Source organism: Oncorhynchus kisutch, linkage group LG19 (genome assembly GCF_002021735.2).
Source record: "Oncorhynchus kisutch isolate 150728-3 linkage group LG19, Okis_V2, whole genome shotgun sequence".
Lineage (NCBI taxonomy): Eukaryota > Metazoa > Chordata > Actinopteri > Salmoniformes > Salmonidae > Oncorhynchus > Oncorhynchus kisutch.
In genome coordinates this window covers 33,169,587-33,197,198 of record NC_034192.2, presented here as the reverse complement: position 1 = coordinate 33,197,198, position 27,612 = coordinate 33,169,587, and the positions used below count along the sequence as shown (strand labels likewise).

Below are 27,612 nucleotides of genomic sequence, written 5' to 3'. Positions count from 1 at the left end.
CAAGGAGGGCATTAGTCAGAGGCAACAAAGAGACCAAAGATAACCCTGAAGGAACAGCAAAGCTCCACAGCTGAGATTGGAGTATATGTCCATAGGACCACTTTAAGACGCACACTCCACAGAGCTGGACTTTACAGGAAGAGTGGCCAGAAAAAAGCCATTGCTTGAAGAAAAAAATAAGCAAACACATTTGGTGTTGGCCAAAAGGCATGTGGGTGAGTCCCCAAACATATGGAAGAAGGTACTCTGGTCAGATGAGACTAAAATTGAGCTTTTTGGCCATCAAGCAAAATGCTATGTCTGGTACAAACCCAACATCTCTCATCACCCAAGAACACAATTTTTCCATTGGCAGGGACTGGAAAACTGGTGAAAATTGAAGGAATGATGGATGGCGCTCATCAAGCTACACACAATACCCCACAATAACAAACCTTCACAACGAGTGTATCCAGATCACCCAATTGACTTAACACTAGCAACACTGATGCCTCTTGCACCTTCGACTTTCTTCAGCGCCTTCACATAGGAGATCTGGCTGTGCAGCCCTGATCCTTGACACCTTGACCTCATTTCCCTTAACAGGGCACTCAAGGAAGTCCGGAGTATGATCCTCACCACAGTTCCAACATTTTCCATTCACAGATTCTTCAATATCATAATTATCTTGTCTGCAAACATTTGACACGTGACCATATCCTTTACAATTTCCACACTGTAATGGTTTGTACACAAATGCTCTCACTGCATAATTTACATATCCAAGCTTCACATATTCAGGTAGTCTCCTCAGACAACAATGATATCCACAGGCTTTTCTCCTTCCTTCCATTTACCATACAGGTCAGGCAACATGCACTGACCACTCCTGGGATTTTCTGACATAGGTACTCATCATTTATATCCAATGAGACTCCAGCTATAACTCCTTTGGCAGGTGCCCTGCTCCGAAGATCAATACATGTTACTTCTGACGTGAACAATTCTGCTAGATTCTTCTGTTCTTCATCAACACAATTAAACAAAACAAGGCTGCTTCTAGTCCCTTGATTGAATTCACCTTTCCCACTGCTTTCTTCAGTCCTCGATATTACAAATGGATTTCCCAAAAGAATCTCCTCCAAAAAAAACACAGCCCTATAAGGCTTTATCTTCTACTACAACTTTTGCTCATTTTGTTCCATTCTTTGATTTCATTATTTTCCATTCATTATCACACACTTCCCTTGGCGCACCTTCGGATTCAAGCACAGATGCCATTTCCTCCTTCTCCCAACCTGACATTCACTGTCAACTGTGGGACATTATATAGACAGGTGTGTGCCTTTCCAAATCATGTCCAATCAATTGAATTTACCACAGGTGGACTCCATTCAAGTTGTAGAAACATCTCAAGCATGATCAATGGAAACAGGATGTATCTGAGCTCAATTTCCAGTCTCATAGCAAAGGGTCTGAATACTTATGTAATAAGGTATTTCTATTTTAAATTTTTAATACATTTGCTAAAATTGAAAATAAACTGTTTTTGCTTTGGCATTATGGGGTATTGTGTGTAGATTGATGAGGGGGAAAAAACATATATATATTTTTTTAATAAGGCTGTAATGTAACAAAATGTGGAAAAAGTCAAGGGCTCTGAATACTTTCCCGAATGCACTGTATAGATTCTACAGACCCTAGTGAGTAGTCCCAACCCCACTTTTACATCAGCACAAATAATATATATTTTTCTCTATAAACCGATATTTAATGTATAAAAGTGAACGTTATTGATTTTTGTTTTTGACGCTAAGACTGTATTTTATGTTTTTGAATAATAAAAGTTCAGAATTTGCTATATGAGTAGTGCCTGACCCTAGGGTGGCAATACATGCATTCTACGTGATTTCAATGGGTCGTTCTCCATTCTGATTGTTTTATACTGTTCAATTCAATCCAAAATAATTTAGGGTTTTCCTGCAATAATTTCCACACTGCCACATAAGGGCTGCACGATATGGGCAACCAATATAGGCCTTATTTTAAAACAAATCTTGCGATTTGATTTAGAGCAAAACACTTGGTTGAACTGTTGGAATCATAGAAATATAATGATTATTTGAATACAGTGTTTGAAGTGAAAACAAATGAAAATGCCAGGGAGGAGTTATTGTGACAGAGTAGACACCAAATTATTATTTTTTTTCTAACCTTTATTTAACTAGGCAAGTCAGTTAAGAATAGTGTAATTATAGAAAGCTATAGTGTAATTATAGAAATAGTGTTATTATAGAAAGCTAGTGGATGTATGTGTGGAAGCAAAGTGAAAACAACCTCTTGGTCATCAACATTGTTGCATGTGCTGCATTGACCATGCAGAGATTGAACGCAAGCGTCTCGTGCTCCAGGAACAAAAATACGCTCACTGATTGACAGGGGGCGGGGCAAGGTCTGTGTGGAACGCGTCATGGAGAGAGAGAGCGGAGAGAAATGACTCAAGTAAACAAACAAAAAAATGCACGTTACACACGGCGTATTACATTTAACAAACCGAACATTCAAATACCGTTATATAACGTAAAGTAAAAAAAATACAAAAAACAGTCAATGCATCAATACTATATCGTAAATAGATATCGTAAAATACTGTATATTGGTATATCGTAAAATAAAGTATACTGCCCAGTCCTAATTGTGGGCAATGTAACGGGTGGTTTATTCAGAGCCCCATGAAATGACACCATATAGATTATACAGCCCCTACTGAGTATTCCGTACCCAACTTTTACTGCGGAACCAAGAATAGTTTTTGCTCTATAAATCAATGTGTATACCATCTACAATGATTCACATTGGGGGCATTTATGTTTTAAAAAACAAATGTAATGCAAATGTCATTTAAATATGAACAAATATGAATAATTGTTCATGTTTAGACAAGTATTTTTACATCATGAATAAATCCAGGTTATTGACACTTTTCTACTATTACATGGGGACTTTTATTTGGAAATGTTCCGAAATTCCGTAACCCGGAAGTACATTGTTTTTGCTGCTGACGAGACGCTGATCTCTTTCTAGCGTTGAACATGGCGCCTGAGGTAGACTAGCTGGAAACGTCAGCCAGCATCAACATGAGCAAATAAATGGTTACCAGTTTGACCTTTTATCGTTTCGAATTAAATGGTTGATTAGTTAGTATGCAGGAAAGTGACGCGTGTAATTAACTTTCTCAACCTACAGATTAGGTGAAATAATGGAAACTCGAGGAATAGAACAGATGTTTGACTTCCAGCGGTAAGAACAAGAAGTGTTGTTGTCAAGACAAGCTAGCTAGCAGCTAAATGAGTATCAGTCCACCGATACCCATGGCAGAGATTTCCAATAGTCTTGCTCATAATCGGCTCTGGCTATTAGCTAGCTAAGTCACCGTCTTCTTGGCGTTCATTTAACTTGTTAGTTACTGTAAGCAAATTAGCCTACAAGATATTAATACTATTATCCATTAACGGCTAGCTAGCAAGTAGTTTGGTCGGTAACAGTTACATTAGTTTCCTAGTTAGAAGCATATAATCTGTCCCCTTGGACTCAGAATATTCTTCCTGTCAAGGATAACACTGAGCTGTGTCTGTCTCAAACAGGTTGCCAAACGATGGACTGGTCCTTTTGCTGGTATTACTTTACTCTCCAGTTGGCCTTTGTTTGATGTTACTACGACTCTTCGTAGGTGCACATGTGTTTTTGGTGAGCTGTGCACTCCCAGACAGTCTTGCTAGAAGGTAAGGGTAGTTTTGCAACTGGTTATCTTACTAAATGTTAGGTTCACTCAGCATAATGACATCATCATACACAGTGGGGTGACTTCCTGCTTAAAATAAAAACAAATCTGTCAGCACTGCCACAGTGGTGAAGGGGCATAAAGATGTCGGAATTCAGATATGTCATTGTTAAACCGCTATCCATAGTGCTTAAACTCTAGGCTTAAACTCCGTGTGGCAACATTAACCGAATAAAACGTGCGTAGTAATTTAACTTTTTGTTTTTAGAAAAGTATTTCTCGCTGATATGAAAGATATGTTCCTTATCTTTCAAAACACTGCCATCAGCGATGCGTGTTAATGTTTAAAACAAGCGCCAGGGCTTTTAAAAAACTCCCCCAGTCAGGAGATACTAACATCAATAGGTGCTAAAGCAGTTAGCGTCTATAAATGGGGTACACTGTCCACTGAGGATTTAAACGATGGCTTTTTAAATGTTTTTTTAAACATGGTTCAATGCACCAATAAATCAGCAAAATATACTTGTTCAGTTTTTCAAATTGCTGTTAACCTGGAGCTAGAATTGGGTTCATGTATACTTTGGTAATGACGACACCTAAAAAGAGTAAAGGAAAGAAATGTACAGTACAACAAACTTAGACAACAAGGCATTTATGGTAAGTAAATGGGGTCTAAAAAAACATGAGCTGGCGCACACCAAGAATAATAGTTTGTGTGGATGTGCTTACTAACGGCGAATAAACTATCAAAATAAAGTCCCAATACCCATTAAATTGCTGGGAGATTATACATGGAGTGTGCAACTTTTTTTATTTTGATGGTTTAAAATACATGGGGGCCACCATCTTTATGCACCTCTGCTATTGGCTTCTCCCAATATGGGTATGCCTCAACCAAAGAAGGGTGCACATTTGAAGGAACCAATTGTGGGAAGTCTTGGCAAATTTGCTGTTTGTTTAGTATCTCTCCATTTTAAAACATATCCTGTTTTTGTGTTCACTGGATCAAACTCAAAGAATTCTTCCTGTTCCAGATTCATTGTGAGAATAATGTTCTCAGTCCTTGGTATGCACGTCAGACAGAACAGCCCACGTTCAAGAGACAAAAGCACAAAACTGTACATCTGCAATCACGTGACTCAGTTTGACCACAACATTGTCAATCTTCTGACTTCCTGCAATACTGTGAGTGTTTTGTTGAAGTGAAGCTATTCATTGTGTTGCACTTTGAGCTCCTTGAGTTCTTCTCAATGATTTTGTAAATACAATAGATGACTGATAGGGGCCACTGTGTTGAAGCCACCGTGCCTCCATCTTGGCACTCCCCCACCATTGTAAAAAATATTCTGGAAGCAATAGAAATACATTTAATGTCTACATTAGTTTCTGCCACATTTGTTATATTACAGACACCTTCATGCATACTCTGACATTATATGATATGAGCTAAACATAAATAAATATATAAATACATTATTTTTTACATATGACTAATGTGATTTTGTCCTTGAAACATTTAATTGAAATACTGTAGAATTCCATTAATTCCTATAGAGGTCCTACTGGGGAGTGCCAATATGGCCGACCGGTGGCGTCAAAGCCGCTCAATGGCCAATACATGGTATCAGCAATCCAGGTTTTGTAAACATCATTGGTTGTTCTTGCCTAGCTGAACAAAGAGATATTTTTCAAAAAATGCACCTGCGTTGACTCAACCTTACACCATCAGCCAGTGTTTGTTATTCATTTTTACCGTGACCTGTTCCTCTGCTCAGCCTATGCTGGAGGACTCTGCAGGCTTCGTGTGTTGGGCCCGAGGCTTCATGGAGCTGGGTGCCATTTCGGGCCAGGATGAGATGGAGGAGTCCCTCAGGAGATATTGCTCCTCTCCAAAAACTCTGCCCCTACTCCTATTCCCCGAGGAGGACACCACCAATGGGCGCGCTGGCCTGCTGAAGTTCAGGTGAGCCACAATTGTCCCTGTCATCAAGCCGATTGAGTTCTCACTGTCTCTCGCTTTGGTTTTGAAGTGTTCTTTCATCAAACTTAGTGTCTCTGCCCCACAGCACTGGTTTAAGCATAATGTGCAGATCAGTACTATCCATGGGATTTATCTTGTGTATAAGACAACAATTTTTTTGTAATCGATTAAATCTGCCATCTTTGTATATACAAATACGTTTTTCTATTTTTCCCTAATCACCAGTAGAACACAGAACTATTGCTGTTATTAATTTAACTGGAAATAGTGATTTATTAACAGGTCTTTAGAGGACAATCTGTCCTGAGCAGAATGCCAACACTGCTGTAAGGTGGCTCTGTACTGCCCCTGTATTACTGATTCTAAGAATTACTGAGCTAACCTGTGTTTTATCTCCCTCAGCTCCTGGCCTTTCTCCATGACTGATTCCATTCAGCCTGTGGCCTTACAAGTGAAGAGGCCATTTGTAGCTCTGGTAATACCATCAAAACTAAACTGCCTCTGTCATATTAGTTTAAAAGCAGTACTCTTGACATATTTAAGCATCTACATTTGGTGAGTGTTTGTGTAAAAAGTTGGGCTTTCAAAAGTTGAAGGTTTCCTCCAACAGTCCATAGAAGGCCAGTACTTTCTTGTAAAATTGGTTTTCACTCCAGTGATAGACCTAAAGATTTTGTGTTGATTTTTCACTCTGCCTTTACATAATTCTGTCAGACAAATGCAGAGGATTTCCTGAAATGAAAGTACTAATGCAGTTTGTTCCTCTTTCTCAAGAGCACGCCAGACTCCTTTTGGCTGACAGAACTGTTGTGGACCTTTTTCGTCCCATGTACAGTGTACCATGTAAGGTACTAAATAATTACTGTCTCTCATTTACTTGTCTTTGTCGGGGCTCTGGTTGGACCTTGTAAAGGTATCACTTTGATAATTGACACATTTTATGCATGTCCTTAAAGTCCAGTCCATTACTCACTGGAAAATTCTGCTAGAATTAACAATGGTTTTTGTAATGGTCTTGCTGTTTCAGAGTGAACATTTTGTCAGGATCAGCAGTATATTTTGTGTTGTAATATAACTTTTCATTCAGCTTGATTAGAGGCCAAAGCAAGCTTTCATCACAGGGAAAGTTTAATATCCCTTTTATACTAAATGTTTTTCTGCCAAATTTACCACACTGCCAACTTTTTTTTTGCCGTTTCCTTATATCTGAAAGGTATTGCTGGTATCAAAGCCGAAACTTTTTTATTTTCGCCTAGCGGCCTAGTAATAATTTCGGTAAACTTCTGCCTACAGCTTAGTATGAATCGTAGCCGTAAACCTGAGGGGGCATTGGCATGCGCTTCGTTCTTAAACTCTTCATGAATGTTAGGCAGCGCCAGTTAACCATCCTTCTGCTAGTTCTAAAATTTGCATAGCCCACAATGAAGCATGCACTGTTTTCTTAACCACAGCTGGGGGAATAAATATAATTGATTTTATGAAAATATTAGAATCAAGTAGGCTAATGCAATTGACAGCATGTATCTAATTTTATGTTGTCTAGTTTTAACAAGTGGATTATTTTGCTGTTCAGTCGCTTCATATCCTAGGCCTACTCCCGAACCAAAAGCCTGTGACTTCACTGACTTGTCTCAATCAATGTGATTTTGTTTCACTGAATCTCTGTCTGTATTGATTCATTGGTTTCTGGCTGGTTTTCTGAGGTGGTACAGCTCGTCTATTTCGTTTGCTCTTCTATCACTGATCAGAAACATGTTGCATGCAATAATGTAGCCTAAATGAAGTGTAGGCCTATTATTTTGCTAGATCGCGGATAGACCACTCCAAAAGCCTGCGGAGGTTGTGAAATATAAACACAAGACTCTTTTAAAAATAGGATTGCTATTATTTTCTATGGGTATCATGAGGAAGCTACTCTCAATGTAAGACCTTTACGCCTGCTTGCTAACAAAGTTGAGTGAGGATAGGAAAGAGATTAAGCATGGATAAAATAATATACGTTATTTTATGACAGCGATTCTACACATTCCCTTGACACAAGTTGTGTGGGAAAAATATTATTTGAATTTATTTGAATTCTATTCTGTTATATTCCTTATATTCTCACTACAAATATACACTGAGTGTACAAAACATTCAGAACACCTACATTTGTCGGGGCATGGATTCTAAAAGGTGTTGAAAGTGTTCCACAGGGATGCTGGCCCATGTTGACTCCAATGCTTTCTACAGCTGGCTGTATGTTCTTTGGGTGGTGGACCATTCTTGATGCACACTGGAAATGGTTGAGTGTGGAAAAACCCAGCAGTGTTCCAGTTCTTGACACAAACCAGTGCGCCTGGCACCACATACCCCATTCAAAGTCACTTATATATTTTGTCATGCCCATTCACCCTCTGAATTGCGTAGACACAATCCATGTCTCAAGGTGGGGAAAAAATCCTTCTTTAACCTGTCTCCTCTTCATCTACACTGATTTGAAGTGGATTTAACAAGTGACTTCAATAAGGGATCATAGCTTTCACCTAGATGGTCGATGTCATAGAAAGAACAGGTGTTTATAATGTTTTGTACACTCAGTGTTTGTGTGATTGGAGTAGGTGTGTCTTGTCTGTTTATTGAACAAAATAATGAACTATTGATTTCATTCATTTGGACGTAATATACTTTTAGTGTATGTGGACACCCCTTCAAATGAGTGGATTCGGCTATTTATAAAATCAAGCACACAGTCATGCAATCTCCATAGACATACATTAACAGTAGAATGGCCTTACCAAAGAGCTCAGTGACTTTCAACGTGGCACCGTCATAGGATGCCACCTTTTCAACTATAAGTGCTGTTATTGTGAAGTGGAAATGTCTAGGAGCAACATCGGCTCAGCAGCGAAGTGGTAGGCCACACAAGTTCACAGAACAGGACTGCGGAGTGTTGAAGCACGTAGCATGTACAAAAATAAAATAACATTCACTACCGCGTTCCAAACTGCCTCTGGACGTAACGTCAGCACAAGAACTGTTCATTGGGAGTTTCATGAAATGGGTTTCCATGGTTCAGGCCAGGCCCCTTAGTTCCAGTGAAGGAAAATCTTAGCATACAATGACATTCTAGACGATTCTGCGCATCCAACTTTGTGGCAACAGTTTGGGGAAGGCCCTTTCCTGTTTCAGCATGACAATGCCCCCATTCACAAAGCGAGGTCCAGCATGACAATGCCCCTGTTCACAAAGTGAGGTCCATACAGAAATGGCTTGTCGGGATCTGTGTGGAAGAACTTAACTGGCCTGCACAGAGCCCTGACTTCAACCCTATCAAACACCTTTGGGATGATTTGGAACGCCGACTGCGAGCCAGGCCTAATCGCCCTACATCAGTGCCCAAACCTCACTAATGCTAGTCCCCGTAGCAATGTTCCAACATCTTGTGGAAAGCCTTCCCAGAAGAGTGGAGGTTCTTATAGCAGCAAAGGGGGGACCAATTTCATGTTATTGCCCGTGATTTTGGAACGAGATGTTCGACGTCCACATACTTTTGTTCATGTAGTGTAATTAAACTCAGTATGCCATTCTTTTGAAAATACATTTTATTTATCTTATCTATCTTATGACCTGCCTAAACATGTATTTTTTTAATGGTGTATATTCATACAACTACAACCACTCGTCACTGGCATGTGCACGGGAGGTATAAAAGGCGTATGCAGGAAAGAATGTCGTAAAAATGGGTTATGTAAACATTGACTTTTTATTTTTAATTAAGTTCACTATTAATGCTCACAAGGCTTGTAGAGACCCTGTTTTGTTTATTTTCACAGATGGCTCCCCCCTGTATCTAGACAAGATGAAGAGTCCCTTCAAGAGTTTGCCAACAAAGTCCAAGAGGTATAAAACCTTTTGTCATTCTCATTTTTGCACCCTTATTCTGCACTGCCTTCTATTCACTACCGCCCACATTTTATATCAAACAAACAAAGCAAGTATGTATCTTATCAAAGGGTTTGTTGTATATTGCAAGTTATTATCACATTGGGAGCTGAAAATTCACAATGATATGGAACACTAAAGAGAATAATTATTATATTGTCCTCTGATTGGTCTTTGTGTTGTCCATTTTCAGCTTCTAGCCACTGAGCTCAGCGTGGTCTCTACACAGATTACCAAAGCAGACAAAGCGGAGCACATCAAGAGGAAAAGGCACATTGCACCGCGCACCACAACCTCAAGTAAGTAAGGGAGAGCCCTGGAGAAAACTTCCCTGACAATTCCCTTCCTACAGCATGGCCTTGGTACTTGTTATGCTTACTTGGAGGGTGGTTGGCACCATTGGTGATGGTGTGTATTTGCTGCTGTCTGTCCAGATGTGGGTGCCAGACCACGTCCAGTTCCCCTGGGCTTCATGATCCGCAGCTCTGGGGTGGAGGAGCTCAGGATCAGCAGGATGGCTCAGCAGGTGAAGGAGGTTCTGCCTGACATCCCCCTTGGCATCATCACCAGAGACCTGGGTATGCCACCTTTTTATTTCCACTTTGCATTTCCAGTGCAGTGACAGGGAATTTGGAATGGTGATGATCAGTGCACTGACTCGAGTCCTGTATTTACATGTGAATTTTATTCAAATGGAGTTTGTATTAGGATCAATGGGAGAAAAAGGCACAGAAGTTTGCAGCTTTCCCCAAATCTTTCCCTTTACCCTTTTTACAGTGCAAACCAACTGTGTGGACACCACTATCACTAATCTGCTGGAGAGCACTGAGGTGTTCCCAGTGGAGGCCACAGGCGGTGCCACGTCTGCACCAGGCCCAGCCTGGCGATCCCTCTCTTCTTCAGCTGCACCTGCTCCCACCATTAAGGTTTGCCAATGATCTAAATGATGTCTTACGTACACTGGTAGTCTATATTACCTTGCTCGCAAAGTAATTAATGAACCATCTTGCTACGCTATTCTATTTATCAGGAGTTTGCTATATAGTCTGATTTTGATCATTTTGACCCATAGCCTGCTGCCAAATCTTTTGGGAAATCACCGGTAGACAGACACATGTCCCTACAAGAGAGGAAAGAGGCCTTGTATGAGTTTGCAAGAAGGTGAGATCAAAGCTGCAATTCAATCTCTGATTAATTTATAATTTCACCTACATTTTACACTCAGTCATTGTTGTCCACCTTTCAACTCTGTTAGTTGTTTCCACCCTCCTTTCTCTAGACGCTACATCGAAAAGCATGAACTGGAGCAGGACGAAACCTCTGAACAAGATCTGATTGCTGGGAAACGTGTTAGGAATGACAGTTGTTAAAATCTAAAAATTGTACAGACAATAAGTGTACTGGAGTGTATGCAGAGCAGAGTGGAGTTGTTGTTGACCCACACATACAGGAAGAAGACCTGAAGATTTCAATGGATTTATTTGTATTTTTTTATTATTATTTTTTGCATGGCAATCATGCATGTCTTTTTAATTGTTTGTCCTGGTAAAAATATTATTTTGATAACAATTTCTATTAAGACCCAGTGACGTGAAACATCTCATTATTTTTATAATGGCAGAGGTGGTGGTAAAAATGAAATCTTTCTTGCTCTGCTTTCAGAGAATACTCCTCAGGTCTTAGGTTCATTATGATTTGTGAGTACGTGTTTCTGCAGTATACATTTTTAACGTCAATAAAATCAGTCATTTATAAATGCAAGAGATTGTCTTGAATAGCATCACAATTCCAGTATTTATCTTTGATTTACCCTGGCTGGAATCAATGAGTGCAAAGCACCATTGGGTCATAAAATCAGTGTATGTCATACTTTTGAACTCTATTTCAGAGTAAATACATTTGTGTATAAACGTTTGCAATTATCAAGTCAAAAACCCAACTATAAAACTGTAAACTAGAGCATATAGCTTTTGAGGGAGGTCATTCAAAGTGATTAGATAAGACAGGCTGGACATCCCTGTGATTAGCTATAGAAACTCTTAACATTAAACAAATGTTTAATAGTTAGACGAAACAAGAATAGCACACCATTGTGAATGGGGTGTTATGCTTGTGTAGGTGTGGCATATGAGTGTTCTTCTGTCTCTGCCTGAGGCCCGGGCTCTTGTGGCACAGCGGGTATATCACGCTCCTCTGCACCGCAGGATCATAGTGCCGAGCCCCCCCCCCCCCCCTTCTCCCTCTTTCCTACACTTGTTTGAGAAGTAGGTGGCCACAGACCCGGTACATCACCTATAGTTATCTGCCCCACTATGGGCACTGTGGCAGTATCGTGTACACGGGGTGGAAATTACCAGTGACCTCAATATATTATCACAATACTTTGGTGCCGATAAGATATGTGTTGCGATTCAATACTGTGATTTGATTGCAATTTGATGTTCTACAGAGACAAGAGAGCCATGAGAAAACAAGTTTTGATCAGTCATGAAATAAAAGTGCTGAAAACAAATTGGCTCCTATTTAAGAAGATGGGGAACTAGCTATGAAGGAAAAATACTGTTGTTTTGGTGCAGGTATAGCCAACTAGCACAAAAATGATCTTGCAATATTGTCAAAACAATATATTTCTTCAAAAATAATATCTCTATGTAACTAGATTTAAAAAATATATTTTTTTTACCACCAATGTGTATATCTCATAGTCAGGACATAGTCATGTTATTCGAGTAGGGCCTATCTGTAATCTGAGATTTCATCTTGACAATGGTTAGTTGAATGTTGCAGATTTTTTTTTTTAAATATGTGGAAACTTAAAGGTAAACTATATATTTTGTCTGTAACTCATAATTCAGATAGTGGATTACTGTCTTGAAGATGGCATTTAATCACTTCAGCAAGAGCCTCAACATTTCAAATATCTAGTCTGTCACTGGTTTGTTGCCTCCAAGAAAATAGACCAAGTCAAAGGTAAAAATAATATAAATATGATTATTCACAATTTCTCCCTAATTAGTGTAAGTGATGGAGCGCTGTTTCATGATGCAAACATTATGATTGAAGGCATGAATGCTGCAAAATTGAACAAATTAATTCTGTCACGGCATACATGCTAGACTTTTGAGAAACTGATAACGCGAGTATGATGCACAATCTGAATGTAGGACTAGGCTAATAAAACCAGAATTTTATTCTGGCTTCATTTCATATGGTCCTATAATATTCGGCCTATTACAACACGTGATGTCGCACTTCCAATCAGAAATCCACCAATCACGTCGCTTACAACGCGGGCACTACGACCAAACGGACCAATATAATTGCTGTAAATTGAAACGGTTTTAGAGAATGACCTAACAAAATTCCCTGTACGCACCACCGAGGTATATAAAAATACACATATGAGCGCAAAAGTTTGAAGATTGTAGCCATTCGAAGAAGGAAGTTAGATACATTTTACTCCACTAACAAAATGAGAGAGATTGTTCATTTACAAGCAGGGCAGTGCGGTAATCAAATTGGCGCAAAGGTTTGTACACGTTTAGGCTTTTAAAGCTATATATATTCATTTTTAATTATGTGTAGAATTATTATTGGTAAAAAAAATAATCTACGGCTAAGAGGCCTCGATATTGATCTTTCAAAGTGTGCGCGAAAACACGTAACCCCTTTGTTCTCAGATGATCAATAATTGTTTGGCGGAAAGTATCATCCTCTCGATTATACGTTTGCCTTCCTGTTCCAACAAGTTCAATGTTTTCAATGATTTTAAATTGTATGTACTTGTTTTATTTGGGGAACCATTCAAATGATCGAGGTAATATAATTCAATGGTGTTGACTGCCCCGCGTTGGACGAGCTCGCAGTTATGTCTGGTTCAGGTCATGGAGTGCGCCAAACCGGTCATCGCGCGCTCTTTGCGATTACATTATAGCCTTGCTGTTTTTCGTTTGGTTTATATTTACTTATCGATGTACTAATACATTGAACATAACTTATGTTTTATTTGTACATTTATCGAAGGACAACGCAGAAAAAATTATAAAATGGGTGCCAACTTTTGAAACTCCATTTTGTTTTTGACACTTGACGCATGGAAGCCAGAAAGCAGAACTTTTTTCCCCCCCCCGTTTTTAAGGGGGGGAGACCTTGTTCAAAATGGCTTGTTTGCATCCATTTTGTATTTAATTCAACTGCAAAATGTTAACAGTGAATTGACTCTGGATTGGCATTAATTGACGTCTCCCTATGCTAGTTCTGGGAGGTGATTAGTGATGAGCATGGCATTGACCCCACTGGAAGTTACAATGGGGACAGTGATCTTCAGCTGGAAAGAATTAATGTGTACTACAATGAAGCTTCAGGTGAGTTAAGTGGTGTGATGTCTTGACCCACAATGGTCTGGTAAATCTGGCAATTGTCCAATTTGGATTAAATGCAACAAAATCAAAAATGGATCTCCTAGTTACCATTGTTAGCCAGGTACGATTGGTTTGAATTTCTTTAAGTGCCATTTTTGACTTTTCAGGTGGAAAGTATGTGCCACGCGCAGTACTTGTGGACTTGGAGCCTGGGACGATGGACTCTGTGAGGTCAGGACCATTCGGTCAAATCTTCAGGCCTGACAACTTTGTTTTCGGTAAGAAACTTGGGAGTGGTCTATGGACCCGGATTAGTTGCAAGTTACTACAATAAACCTTCATTACTTGACTACAGGCACCACAGGCAAATGGTTGGCATTAGTTACTCAAAAGAAAGGGTTGCCATGTCACATAATTAGCTTTGTCATCTCCTGCTTTAGTGTTTGTGTAATCCATCACTAGGGCTCAGTTTCATCTCATGTTATCTTTACTTTGGCATTATACTTCTGTCCATTACAGGTCAGAGTGGCGCAGGTAACAACTGGGCCAAGGGCCACTACACTGAGGGTGCAGAGCTGGTTGACTCTGTCTTGGATGTGGTGAGGAAAGAGGCTGAGAGCTGTGACTGCCTGCAGGGCTTCCAGCTCACCCACTCCCTGGGAGGTGGAACCGGCTCTGGCATGGGCACCCTGCTCATCAGCAAGATCCGTGAAGAGTACCCCGACCGCATCATGAACACTTTCAGCGTGGTGCCCTCCCCTAAAGTGTCAGACACTGTGGTCGAGCCCTACAATGCCACCCTATCAGTCCACCAGCTGGTAGAGAACACAGATGAGACCTACTGTATCGACAACGAAGCGCTCTACGACATCTGCTTCCGTACCCTCAAACTCACCACGCCCACCTACGGAGACCTCAACCACCTGGTGTCTGCGACCATGAGTGGGGTCACCACCTGTCTCCGCTTCCCCGGCCAGCTCAACGCTGACCTGCGCAAACTGGCAGTCAACATGGTGCCCTTCCCCCGTCTCCACTTCTTCATGCCTGGCTTTGCCCCCCTCACCAGCAGGGGCAGCCAGCAGTACAGAGCCCTGACGGTTCCAGAGCTCACTCAGCAGATGTTTGACTCGAAGAACATGATGGCCGCCTGCGACCCTCGTCACGGCCGTTACCTCACCGTGGCTGCAGTCTTCCGTGGGCGCATGTCCATGAAAGAGGTGGACGAGCAAATGCTGAACGTACAGAACAAGAACAGCAGCTACTTCGTTGAATGGATCCCCAACAACGTCAAGACTGCAGTCTGTGACATTCCTCCCCGTGGCCTCAAGATGGCTGCCACCTTCATTGGAAACAGTACTGCCATCCAGGAGCTGTTCAAGCGCATCTCTGAGCAGTTCACAGCTATGTTCCGCCGTAAGGCTTTCCTCCATTGGTACACAGGAGAAGGCATGGATGAGATGGAGTTCACTGAGGCAGAGAGCAACATGAACGACCTGGTTTCTGAGTATCAGCAGTACCAAGACGCCACTGCAGAGGAGGAGGGCGAGTTTGAAGAGGAGGGTGAAGAGTTGGCTTAAATTGTCTGTTTTCTTTCCTTGTGAAACATCTGACTGGTGTTTGTTTTTCACTTCATGTTTCCTTATCTGACAACCTTCAGCTGTACTATTTCTTTTATTTTAACTTTTTTTTTTGTTTACTTCAAATAAGAGACATGGTTAAACACTTGTTTGTTATTTAATACGATCATGGGTAATGTACAGTAAGGGAAGCTAATGGTGATTTCTTATAAATGTATACTATAATGTTACAGTAATTTGTGAGGGAGGTAATGGTGAAATTTGTTTCCTATGCAGTTCAGCTATACTGAACAAATATACATGCAACTATTTTGAGTTACAGTTCATATAAGGAAGTCACTTGAAATAAATTCATTAGGCCCTAATCTATGGATTTCACAGACAGATGCATATCTGCATTTCCAGCTGTCACAGATTCCCAAAAAGGGGGTGTTGGCCAGTGTCTGTGACCACCATTTGCTGCATGCAACGTGATACATAATTCAGAGTTGATCAGGCTGTTCCTTGTGGAATGTTGTCCCACTCAACTTCAATGGCTTTGTGAAGTTGACGGATATTGATGGGAACTGGAATGTGGTTGTACATGTCTATCCTGAACATGCTTAATGGGTGACATGTCTTAAGTATGCAGGCCATGGAAAAACTGGGACATTTGTAGCATCCAAGGATTAGTGAAATGATCTTTGACATGGAGCTGTGCGTTATTGCGCTGAAACATACGGTGGCTGCTATATGGCACAACAATAAGCCTCAGTATCTGCATTCAAATTGCCATCGCTAAAATGCAATTGTGTTGTCCGTAGCTTATGCCTACCCATATCATTGGGCACTGTTCACCACTGCACTTCAACACAACGCCATACACGTCTGCAGTTGTGAGGCTGGTTGGACGTACTGCCAAATTCTCTAAAGATACATTGAAGGCAACAGATCTGGACATTGCTGCAGTCAGCATGCCAAATGTATGCTCCCCGGGGAAGCAGGTAGCCAAGTGGTTAGAGCGTTGGGCCAGTAACCGAAAGGTTGCTGGATCGAATCCCTGAGCTGACAAGGTAAAAATCTGTCTGAGCAAGGCAGATAACCCACTGTTCCCTGGGTGCCAAAGACTGATTATGGCAGCCCCCTGCACTTCTGATTCAGAGGGGTTGGGTAAAATGCGGAAGATGCATTCAGTTGAACAATTGACTACCCCTTTCAACTTGATCTGTGACAAAATGGCAAATTTTTTGCGGCCCTTTTTTCCAGCACAAGGTGCACCTGTGTGATCATGCTGTTTAATCAGCTTCTTGATATGCCACACCTGTCAGGTGGATGGATTATCTTGGCAAAGAATAAATACTCAATTGCCGGGATTTAAACATATGTGCACAAAATTTGAGAGAAATAAGCTTTTTGTGTTTATGTAAACTATCCGGAATGTTTTATTTCAGTTCATGAAACAAACACTTAACATGTTGCATTTATATTTTTGTTAATTGTAGTTGTACACAAGCCTTTGAACGGTATTCATGTTTGTTTTAGAGAATATTGTTATTTGCAATACATTTTTTAAAGTTAAATATTGGATCTCAAGGATTTTGGTTCCTAAAAGGCAAATATGTAGCCGATTCAAATCTGGTTAGGAAAATCCCATACTAAGAGCATCTGCTAAATGACTAATATCGAGTTTGAGCATGAAACCTAAAACAATGGTGCAAAATTATTTTAATTCTAGTGAGGTCAAGGCCCATGCAATCTCCTATTCTTTATTGCTAAACATTATGTAGGTAGGACTACAATATAATACAAAATGTGAAATTCCTTTCCTGAAAAGGGGTCATCGGGCCCAGTTTGTCAGAACATTCAACCCTGAAATCTCATTAAATTGAGTTCCCCCTTCACTTTAGATTATATTTTGCCCAAATGTCATTGGATCATATAAAATGATATTTGTAGCATATGATGTATGTTAGAGATTTGGTTCAACTCTCTCTTAACTACATCCAAAAATGAGGGACCAAATCTGAAGAATGAGCAGCATTTAACGCTACACAATTTTGATCTGGATTTAATGTTTTGGAGAAACTGTGTTCTCTTTAACTGTTGGGCTCCCGAGTGTCGCAGCGGTCTAAGGAACTGCATCTCAGTGCAAGAGGTGTCACTACAGTCGTCCGGGTTTGGCCGGGGTAAGCGATCATTGTAAATAAGAATTTGACTTCCCTAGTTTAAAAAAGTACAAATGAACTGTTCATGTCATGTGAGAGTAGTCGGTTGTCTTTTCACCCAAATACCACTAGGTGGCACTAATTGTTCTTTGCCCAGAATGCCAGGGACGAGATGAATGGCAGAGGCCAGGGTTTATGATGAAGCACACCTATGCGCAAGGCGACGTTAAGGGCGGGCACAATAGGGCTTGGCCCCACCCTACCGTATCTCCTTGTCTTTACAAATAAATAAATAAATCAAATATTGACAGAGACGCGCGCCGACAGAAAGACCCATCAGTCTCATCTAAAGCATCGGAGCGAGCGAAACAGCGCCCCTCTGTCTCCGTAGACCATGTATCTGAAGCTGTCTGGACAAAATGAGTATTGAATGTCATACTTTTTCTGAATTGACAGCTTCAGATGGTATTGTACATTGGCTACATATCGGTAAACGGGCGCTGTTTCGCTCGCTTGTTTCAGCAGAGGAGAATAAGCGAAAGGGCTCACTCTCTCACAAATAAAAATGGGCATAATATGTAGACCTATCTTCTCGCCTGCATTTTCGCCCTTTACAATCTATGACAATCCCGGCGTTGGGACAATGACTTGTATTGTTAGGGCGGGAAATGAGCATCTCATCATTATATAGAGATTTCTGGTTTCAGCCATTTGCGAATTAGAAAGGAAAGTTGGTGGGTGCACAGTGCACTGTTTGGACGCTGGCTTCCCCTACAGTAAATACAAAAATCGAAATACTTTACCAGAGAGCTTGATTTAGCCACAGATGACCATTAGCTTATTTGTGCGCAATAGGCCTAGCTGTTTATTGAGTTGTGTCAGTCAGTGAAAATCACCTAAAATGTGGGAAGATAATGTCTTTTGAGTATAATTTAAAATGTTGAGAAAAGTAGAAGGGGAAGGGTGTATGGGTGAAGATATGGGCATCTCTCTCCAGAATGCCTGCACTCAGCTCTCCAGAATGTGCTCTGCTGTCTCCCGACAATTAATGGACATTCATTGTGTGTGTGGTTTGCCCTTTGATTGTTTATTTTGATCAATTCACCATTACATATGTCACTAGTAGGCCTAGTAAATGTACCCTTAATCCACACAATTTAGTTACATTTATTTATGTGAATGCATGAATTAGAGTCATTTACCATTATCATTCTGGAAGTGGAAACGTTGTTTGCAGAGTTCACGTAGGGTTCACAACCTGCTACACTAGTGAGAAACAAGTTTTGGTTTATTTCATAAGCCTCATTTAGGAATTTTGTCCACAAAAAAAATTATTCATGTGAGCAATGAGCATGTGTGTGGTTACTCCATTGAGGGAGCTGGAGCGCCTGAGTACCCAACCTGCTGAGTTGATACAATGTTGCATTTCAGTGGTGATAGCTCAAATTAAGACAGAGAAAGGGACGGAGACAGGCGGAGTACAGAGCTTAATGCGACTGGAAAAAAAATGAAATTTCATCCGGATATTTTGTACTGTTTGTATTTGTTGGCTTTAGGCCTTTATCATTTACTTAGTTGGCAATGGAAGTTATAGGCCTATTGCTGCATTGGCCTATAGAGGCTATCTCTGAGTCCCATGACATTAGTACTTTCTTTATCTTTATACACCAGTCAAACATTTGGACACACCTACTCATTCAAGGGTTTTTCTTTATTTTGACTATTTTCTACATTGTAGAATAATATTGAAGACATCCAAACTATGAAAGAACACATAAGGAATCATGTAGTAATCAAGAAAGCGTGGAAAAAAATCAAAATATATTTTATATTTGAGATTCTTCAAAGTAGCCACCCTTTGCCTTGATGACAGCTTTGCACACTCCTGGCATTCTCTCAACCAGCTTCATGAGGTAGTCACCTGGAATGCAGTCGCAAAAACCATCAAGCACTATGATGAACCTGGCTCTCATGAGGACCGCCACAGGAAAGGAAGACCCAGAGTTACCTCTGCTGCAGAGGATAAGTTCATTAGAGTTACCAGCCTCAGAAATTGCAGGCCAAATAAATACTTCTCAGAGTTCAAGTAACAGACACATCTCAACATCAACTATTCAGAGGAGACTGTGTGAATCAGGCCTTCATGATCGAATTGCTACGAAGCAATCACTACTAAAGGACACCAATAAGAAGAAGAGACTTGTTTGGGCCAAGAAACATAAGCAATGGACATTTGACTGGTGGAAATCTGTCCTTTGGTCTAATGAGTCCAAATTTGAGATTTTTGGTTCCAACAGCCGTGTCTTTGTGAGACGCAGAATAGATGAACGGGTTATCTCTGCATGTGTGGTTCCCACCGTGAAGCATGGAGGAGGAGGTGTGATGGTGTGGGGGTACTTTGCTGGTGACATTGTCTGTGATTTATTTAGAATTCAAGGCACTGTCAGAACAGAAATTACAAGATAATGTTAGAATGCTGTTATTGCATCAAATGGTTGTTTTATGCAACAGAATAAGGGGTTGTTAGAACACTCATCTGTGTGTGTGTTCTACTGAGGAGGGGCCTCTGTGAGATTTAACACTGACAGAAGGTTTACGATGTCTATTGGGTGATAAAACCTAAAGAGACCGCATTCCATAGCATGAGTTAATGTTTCTGTTCTATAAGGTACCAGGGAGAGATGACTCCAGGGCCAGACCCTGGTCTCTACACAATTAGATACTGTCTGCTGTGAATTCTAAGTATCTTTCATACTAATCTTAACCTTGTGACCCATTCCATACATCTGTTGTTTGTCATGTAGCTTGAAGGGGTGTATCTTGGCTATAAAATACCTTTGTACTTTTGTCTCGGGCTCTCAACAAATCATCTGAGGATGATTCGTCAACCAGCCTTCATTAACATAGAGCACTCAATCGATTCACTTTATATGTGTGTGTTGTATTGACCTGCTCCCTTATAAATAAGTGAATTAAGATTTAGTTTAAGTTTGACTTGTGTGATAAGTTTGTCTCTCCTAATTTGATAGTAAAGAAATTAACCACCACAGCACACTTAACCAGCATGGCTACCACAGCATTCTGCAGCGATACCCCATCCCATCTGGTTTGCTCTTAGTGGGACTATCATTTGTTTTTCAACAGAACAATGACCCAACACACCTCCAGGCTGTGTAAGGGCTATTTGACCAAGAAGGAGAATAATGAGGTGCTGCATTAGATTACCTGAACTCCACAATCACCCGACCTCAACCCAATTGAGATGGTCTGGGATGAGTTGGACCGCAGAGTGAAGGAAAAGCAGCCAACAAGTGCTCAGCATATGTGGGAACTCCTTCAAGACGGTTGGAAAATCATTCCAGGTGACGCTGATTGAGAGAATGCCAAGAGTGTGCAAAGCTGTCATCAAGGCAAAGGGTGACTACTTTGAAGAATCTAAAATATAAACTGTTTTTGTTACTACATGATTGTTTTTTTCATCATTTGATGTCTTCACTATTATTCTACAATTTAGAAAATAGTAAAATAAAGAAAACCCCTTGAATGAGTAGGTGTGTTCAAACTTTTGACTGGTACTGTATGTGTCCATAAGGCATCATTTTAATTCAGATTTTTATGATTAACCACATTACAATCATTTTGAGAAAAGAAACTGTTATCATTTAAATTAAACTGTTCTACGAAAATGCGCATATCAAACACCCATCCAACTGATTCATTCTGGTGCCGGCCCTGCCTATGCACTTTACTTTGAAGTAGGTGAAATGCCACATGCCGAAAGATTATGGGCAAAAAAAGTAGGGTAGAACAACACAAACCCATTGAGTGGGCACAGATGTCAATTCAATGTCTATTTCACGTTGGTTCAACATAATTTCATTGAAATGACTGGAAACAACGTTGATTCAACCAGTGTGTGCCCAGTGGGAAGAATTTCTGTAGCATTTGTAACTAGGGTGACCAAGTGTCCCAGATTGTGCGGGACAGTACCGCATTTTGGCACTTTGTCCTATTGACATCCTGCAACCAAACAATTACAGCATTTGATCAACACCAGTAATTTAAAGGAAAAGGTTGATTTTGCCGGTATTTCAGTCAGACATACCGAACTTTCTCTTGCAGTCAAGTTGTGCTTATGTAAAGATATATATATATATCATAAGGATGTGGTACTGGTGATTTTAAACACTTCTCCAATCATTAATTGGATATGATATTCTGCACAGCGCAAGACAAGACTTAGCCAATGTCATAGGCCTATCATCAACCAATCACATTTCTCAAATCCTTTAATGGCTAAATTCCAGATACATTTGGAAAGGACTGAGACACAACCAAAACAAACAGCAAACACATCCAACAAATGTATAGAGTCACAACCTTGATGTAGTCATTGTGTGCTATGAATATGTTACCAAAGACTTCACTTTTTACTACTTTAATACATATATAAGTGAAACAACAAAAAATGTGTCACTGCCCCAATACTTTTGGAGCTCACTGTATATGCAGCTATTGGCGGCACACCGCAACCCTGGGCCACATGTGCTATACCACTGTACTATGAGTTTATCATGAAAATGATTAGCATATACAGGACAGAAGTCACAGGACTAAGATAAGCACATTTTTTAGGGCCTATAATAACCTTAGTGATCGCTGTTTTACAGCCTCAGTGAAATGACCTGTCCTGATTTGTCATAGACGCTTGCTAAAAAACTTTAATGAGCAAGCCTTCCTTCATGAACTGGCCTCTGTAAAATGGTATAGAGTGAGCTTGATCCCCTCTGTCGAAGATGCTTGGACCTTATTATTGAAATATTTTCAGTGGTATTGTTAACAAACACGCCCCCATAAAAAAAAGAGAATTACAAACAGGTTCAGCCCCTGGGTCGGCAGTGATCTTGCAGAGTTACTCCACCTCAAGAATTGCATTTGGCGAAAGGCTTGGCACACCCGTACTTGGGCTAACTGGCTCTCGTTCAGGCAAATGCGAAATAAGTGCACTCAGGCTATCCGGAAGGACAAAGTTAGTTACTTTAAGGAGCAGTTCTCTCTCTCTCGGGTCTATACATATCAAAGCTGCAGGGTAACGGTTAAATCTAGACTTGGTTTCCTCTATCGTAATCACTCCTCTTTCACCCCAGCTGCCAAACTAACCCTAATTCAGATGACCATCCTACCCATGCTAGATTACGGAGACATACTTTATAGATCGGCAGGTAAGGGTGCTCTCGAGCGGCTAGATGTTCTTAACCATTCGGACATCAGAATTGCTACCAGTTATCCTTATATGACACATCACTGCACTCTATACTCCTCTGTAAACTGGTCATCTCTATATACCTGTTGCAAGACCCACTGGTTGAGATATCTACTGCAGCCCTCATCCTCCACATACAACACCCGTTCTGCCAGTCACATTCTGTTGAAGGTCCCCAAAGCACACACATCCTGGGATGCTCGTCTTTTCAGTTCGCTGCAGCTAGCGACTGGAACGAGCTGCAACAAACACTCAAACTGGACAGTTTTATCTCAATCTCATCATTCAAAGACTCAATCATGGACACTCTTACTGACAATTGTGGCTGCTTTGCGTGATGTATTGTTGTCTCTACCTCCTTACCCTTTGTGCTGTTTGTTGTCTGTGCCCAATAATGTTTGTACCATATGTTGTGTTGCTACCATGCTGTGTTGTCATGTGTTTCTGCCTTGCTATGTTGTTGTCTTAGGTCTCTCTTTATGTAGTGTTGTGTTGTCTCTCTTGTCGTGATGTGTGTTTTGTCCTATATTTGTATTTTTAAAATTTCTAATCCCAGCCCACATCCCCGCAGGAGGCCTTTTACCTTTTGGTAGGCCGTCATTGTAAATAATAATTTTTTTCTTAACTGACTTGCCTAGTAAAATAAAGGTTAAATTAAATAAATAAATTAAAATAATGCAATTCTTCAGAAAATGAGCGTGGCTTCATAACTTTTCAGATTTTAAGAAAATGGCAGAAAATATGCAGCCGAAGTCCGACGAGAGCGGATATAAATTAATTGTTTTAACTAATTATGACAATTGTTAAGAAAATGTTGAAAAATATAATAAAGTAATGCCTTTTCAAAAAGTTGCGTTACATGTTATTTTGGATGACAATTTGTTAGCTACGCTATCCTTATGAACCGCATAGCATTACAGAAGTATGTACTGGTATGTTAGCTAGTTACCTAAGGTTAGTCGGCTACTAATACACTACTAGTCCAGTGTGCGTTTTGAACGCTCTGAGAGCAAAATTCTCTGAATTTACTAATGGACAATCTGACAACGCTCTGGATTTAGGAATGCCCAGAGCGCACTCTGGCACTCCAGATTGAATTTACAAACACACCCGAAATCGTAAAAAGTTTAGCTAGCTACTATGCTAACCCTAGCAAGAGGTTGCATAGTAACAGCATCAACTTCCGGTAAGACAGGTGAAGCTCTAGTGCGTTCAACTGAAACGATACCATTCGTTTACAGTATACTAAAATAAACTAATAGTATATAGTATGCAGTATATTAGTATGGGTTTTCGAACACAGCTCAGGTCTACCCTTGTGACTATTCAGCAAAACTCACATAAACCAGGTCTACCATTGTGCAAGAGACACTAAACAAACCTTTTGACATTAAATATGTGTTAAGTTATTACTCTAATTCAGTTTATGGGTCCATTATGACCAATTCCCCTTGAAATAACAACATTTGATGTTTTTCAGTCAAAATCACTGATTTAAACATATGTAAAGACTAATGGATAATAGTAAAATCCTCTGTAAAATAAGTATATATATACGTTTATCCATAACCCAACTCAACTTCAATCTACTGAAAAAATAAATAATATGCTATGATTAAATATACTGTATGTAATAGCAAATGTAACGCTAAGATATTTTAATATACTGTACCACAAATGAGCACATACGTAAACTATACCCTTTAATAAACAGTATACACTGAACAAAATTATAAACACAACATGCAACAATTTCAAAGATTTGACTGAATTAAGGAAATAAGTTAAATAAATTAATTGGGCCCTAATCTATGGATTTCACATGACTAGGCAGGGGTGCAGCCATGGGTGGGTCTGGGAGTGCATAGGCCCAGCCAATCGGAAATAGTTTTTCCCCACAAAAGGGCTTTATTACAGACAGAAATACTCCTCAGCACCCCCCTCCCACCCCCCTCAGACAATCCCATAGGTGAAGAATCCGGATGTGGAGGTCCTGGGCTGGAGTGCTAACACGTGGTCTGTGTGTTGTGAGGCAGGTTGGACATACTGCCAAATTCTCTAAAACTACATTGGAGGCAGCTTATGCTAGAGAAATTAACATTCAATTCTCTGGCAATAGCTCTGGTGGACATTCCTGCAGTCAGCATGCCAATTGCACACTCCCTCAAAACTTGAGACATCTGTGACATTGTGTTGTGTGACAAAACTGCACATTTTACAGTGGCCTTTCATTGTCCCCGGCACAAGGTGTACCTGAAATGATTATGCTGTTTAATTATCTTCTTAATATGCCAAGCCTGTCAGGTGGATGGATTATCTTGGCAAAGGAGAAATGCTCACTAACACGGATATAAACACATTTGTGGACAAAAAAAAGATTTTCGTGCATATGGAACATTTCTGGGATTTTTTTTTTCAGCTCATGAAACATGGGACCAGAACTTTACACGTTGCTTCATATTTTTGTTCAGTGTATTTACAAATAAAATATTTTTAAATTTCAACAATGTATTTTCTTTTTAAGCTGTTGAATATAGACTTCTGGTGCCAAATTCATCTGTGAAAGTACACCTTGGAGATTTATGCTTGTGGTCTTGTGACCATTTTGAGAAATCATATGAACCTTCTCTGAATCATACTAGACACCTTAATAAGGCATAATATATAACGCATTTGTTGATAAATACAACTTTAGCTTCTCTAGAGCCTGTAAAGTACAAAAGTGTTTTTTCTTCAGTATTGTGACTGATGGGATTAAATGGGTTAATATCACAGATTTTCTTAACCTAGGTTATTGAACAACTTGAACAACTTTTTATATCGAAGTAGTGCCTTTGACCGCCTACACATGAACAGTTCTGCGCGAGACGATGAGAAGCCCCTGACTGCAGTGTGCAGTTCGGGGCGGCTCAATGTGGGCGGAGTCAAACGGGGCCGGGCTCAATGTGGGCCCGAGAATCTGTGGAAAGAACTGAAAACTGCTGTTCACAAATGCTCTCCATCCAACCTCACTGAGCTTGAGCTGTTTTGCAAGGAGGAATGGGAAAAAATTTCTGTCTCTCGATGTGCAAAACTGATAGAGACATACCCCAAGCGACATACAGCTGTAATCGCAGCAAAAGGTGGCGCTACAAAGTATTAACTTAAGGGGGCTGAATAATTTTGCATGCCCAATTTTTCAGTTTTTGATTTGTTAAAAAAGTTTGAAATATCCAATAAATGTCGTTCCACTTCATGATTGTGTCCCACTTGTTGTTGATTCTTCACAAAAAAATACAGTTTTATATCTTTATGTTTGAAGCCTGAAATGTGGCAAACGGTCGCAAAGATCAAGGGGGCCGAATACTTTCGCAAGGCACTGTATGTATAAATTCTCATCACTAGTGGATAAAATGTTTTTTGGGATCCCCATCCAATTGTGTGATTTTCTTTTCAAAGGAAAACATGCAGCAAATTAGGCTGGTGGTGCCTAGTTCTCCTGCAGAACTTTCTCATGCTGTAAGTCTTAAACATTATAAAGACATTTCCTTTGCATCCTTAAAATCACTTGTTTAACTGTAGCCAGAATGACCTGAATATATTGAATGTATGTCATTCATTCACTAAGGTCTGAATAAGAGAGGTCGAAAGATCGTAAAAGGCGGCGAAAACAAAACACACTACAGGTAGGTGTCATAAGATGAGTGGTATAGTCTTAAACCAATGTTTAAAGACTTAACCCCCCCCCTCCAATATATTTCAGGATGATGTAGAAGACGCCCAGTCTGTCCCTTTTTTTTCCTGGAGAGAAGTGGCCTCTTGCTGCCCTTCTTGACACCAGGCCATCCTCCAAAAGTCTTCGCCTCTCTGTGCATGCAGATGCACTCACACCTGCCTGCTGCCATTCCTGAGCAAGCTCTGTACTGGTGGTGCCCCGATTCCGCAGCTGAATCAACTTTAGGAGACGGTCCTGGCGCTTGCTGGACTTTCTTGGGCGCCCTGAAGCCTTCACAACAATTGAACCGCTCTCCTTGAAGTTCTTGATGATCCGATAAATGGCTGATTTAGGTGCAATCTTACTGGCAAAAATATCCTTGCCTGTGAAGCCCTTTTTGTGCAAAGCAATGATAACGGCATGTGTTTCCTTCCAGGTAACCATGGTTGACAGAGGAAGAACAATGATTCCAAGCACCACCCTCCTTTTAAAGCCTCCAGTCTGTTATTTGAACTCAATCAGCATAACAGAGTGATCTCCAGCCTTGTCCTCATCAACACTCACACCTGTGTTAACAAGGGAAACACTGATATAATGTCAGCTGGTCCTTTTATGGCAGGGCTGTAATGCAGTGGAAATTGTTTTTTGGGATTCAGTTCATTTGAATGGCAAAGAGGGACTTTGCAATTCATCTGATCACTCTTCATAACATTCTGGAGTATATGCAAATTGCCATCATTCAAACTGAGGCAGCAGACTGTGAAAATTAATATTTGTGTCATTCTCAACTTTTGGCCACGACTGTATATATATATGCGCTCAATGAAACAATATAATTACAACGTAACATTTATCAGCACAATTTTAACAGTACACGACATACATAACAAGTCTGTTCACTGCAACAA

General features: G+C 40.3%; 2 protein-coding genes across 3 annotated transcripts; both read left to right on the top strand.

Annotated features, from left to right (window-relative positions):
* The first annotated feature begins 3,016 nt into the window (after positions 1-3,016).
* On the top strand, positions 3,017-11,426 carry LOC109864712 (ancient ubiquitous protein 1-like). Of its 2 annotated transcripts, none has more exons than XM_020452599.2 (12): positions 3,017-3,279; positions 3,624-3,761; positions 4,795-4,945; positions 5,536-5,723; positions 6,144-6,216; positions 6,516-6,589; positions 9,557-9,623; positions 9,859-9,964; positions 10,100-10,243; positions 10,443-10,591; positions 10,738-10,826; positions 10,945-11,426. In XM_020452599.2, the coding sequence occupies exons 1-12, from the start codon at positions 3,239-3,241 to the stop codon at positions 11,033-11,035; spliced, it is 1,311 nt and encodes a 436-aa protein (XP_020308188.1). In that variant the 5' UTR covers positions 3,017-3,238; the 3' UTR covers positions 11,036-11,426. The 2 variants fall into 2 exon arrangements, 1 of the variants encoding a protein (XP_020308188.1); XR_004204306.1 differs by having other exon boundaries at positions 3,020-3,279; positions 6,516-6,584.
* Positions 11,427-12,945: 1,519 nt separating this feature from the next.
* Positions 12,946-18,957, top strand: LOC109864711 (tubulin beta-4B chain-like). The gene is made up of 4 exons (XM_020452598.2): positions 12,946-13,194; positions 13,921-14,029; positions 14,194-14,304; positions 14,546-18,957. Exons 1-4 carry the CDS (start codon positions 13,138-13,140, stop codon positions 15,601-15,603), a joined length of 1,335 nt encoding a protein of 444 aa, XP_020308187.1. The 5' UTR covers positions 12,946-13,137; the 3' UTR covers positions 15,604-18,957.
* The last annotated feature ends 8,655 nt before the right edge of the window (positions 18,958-27,612 follow it).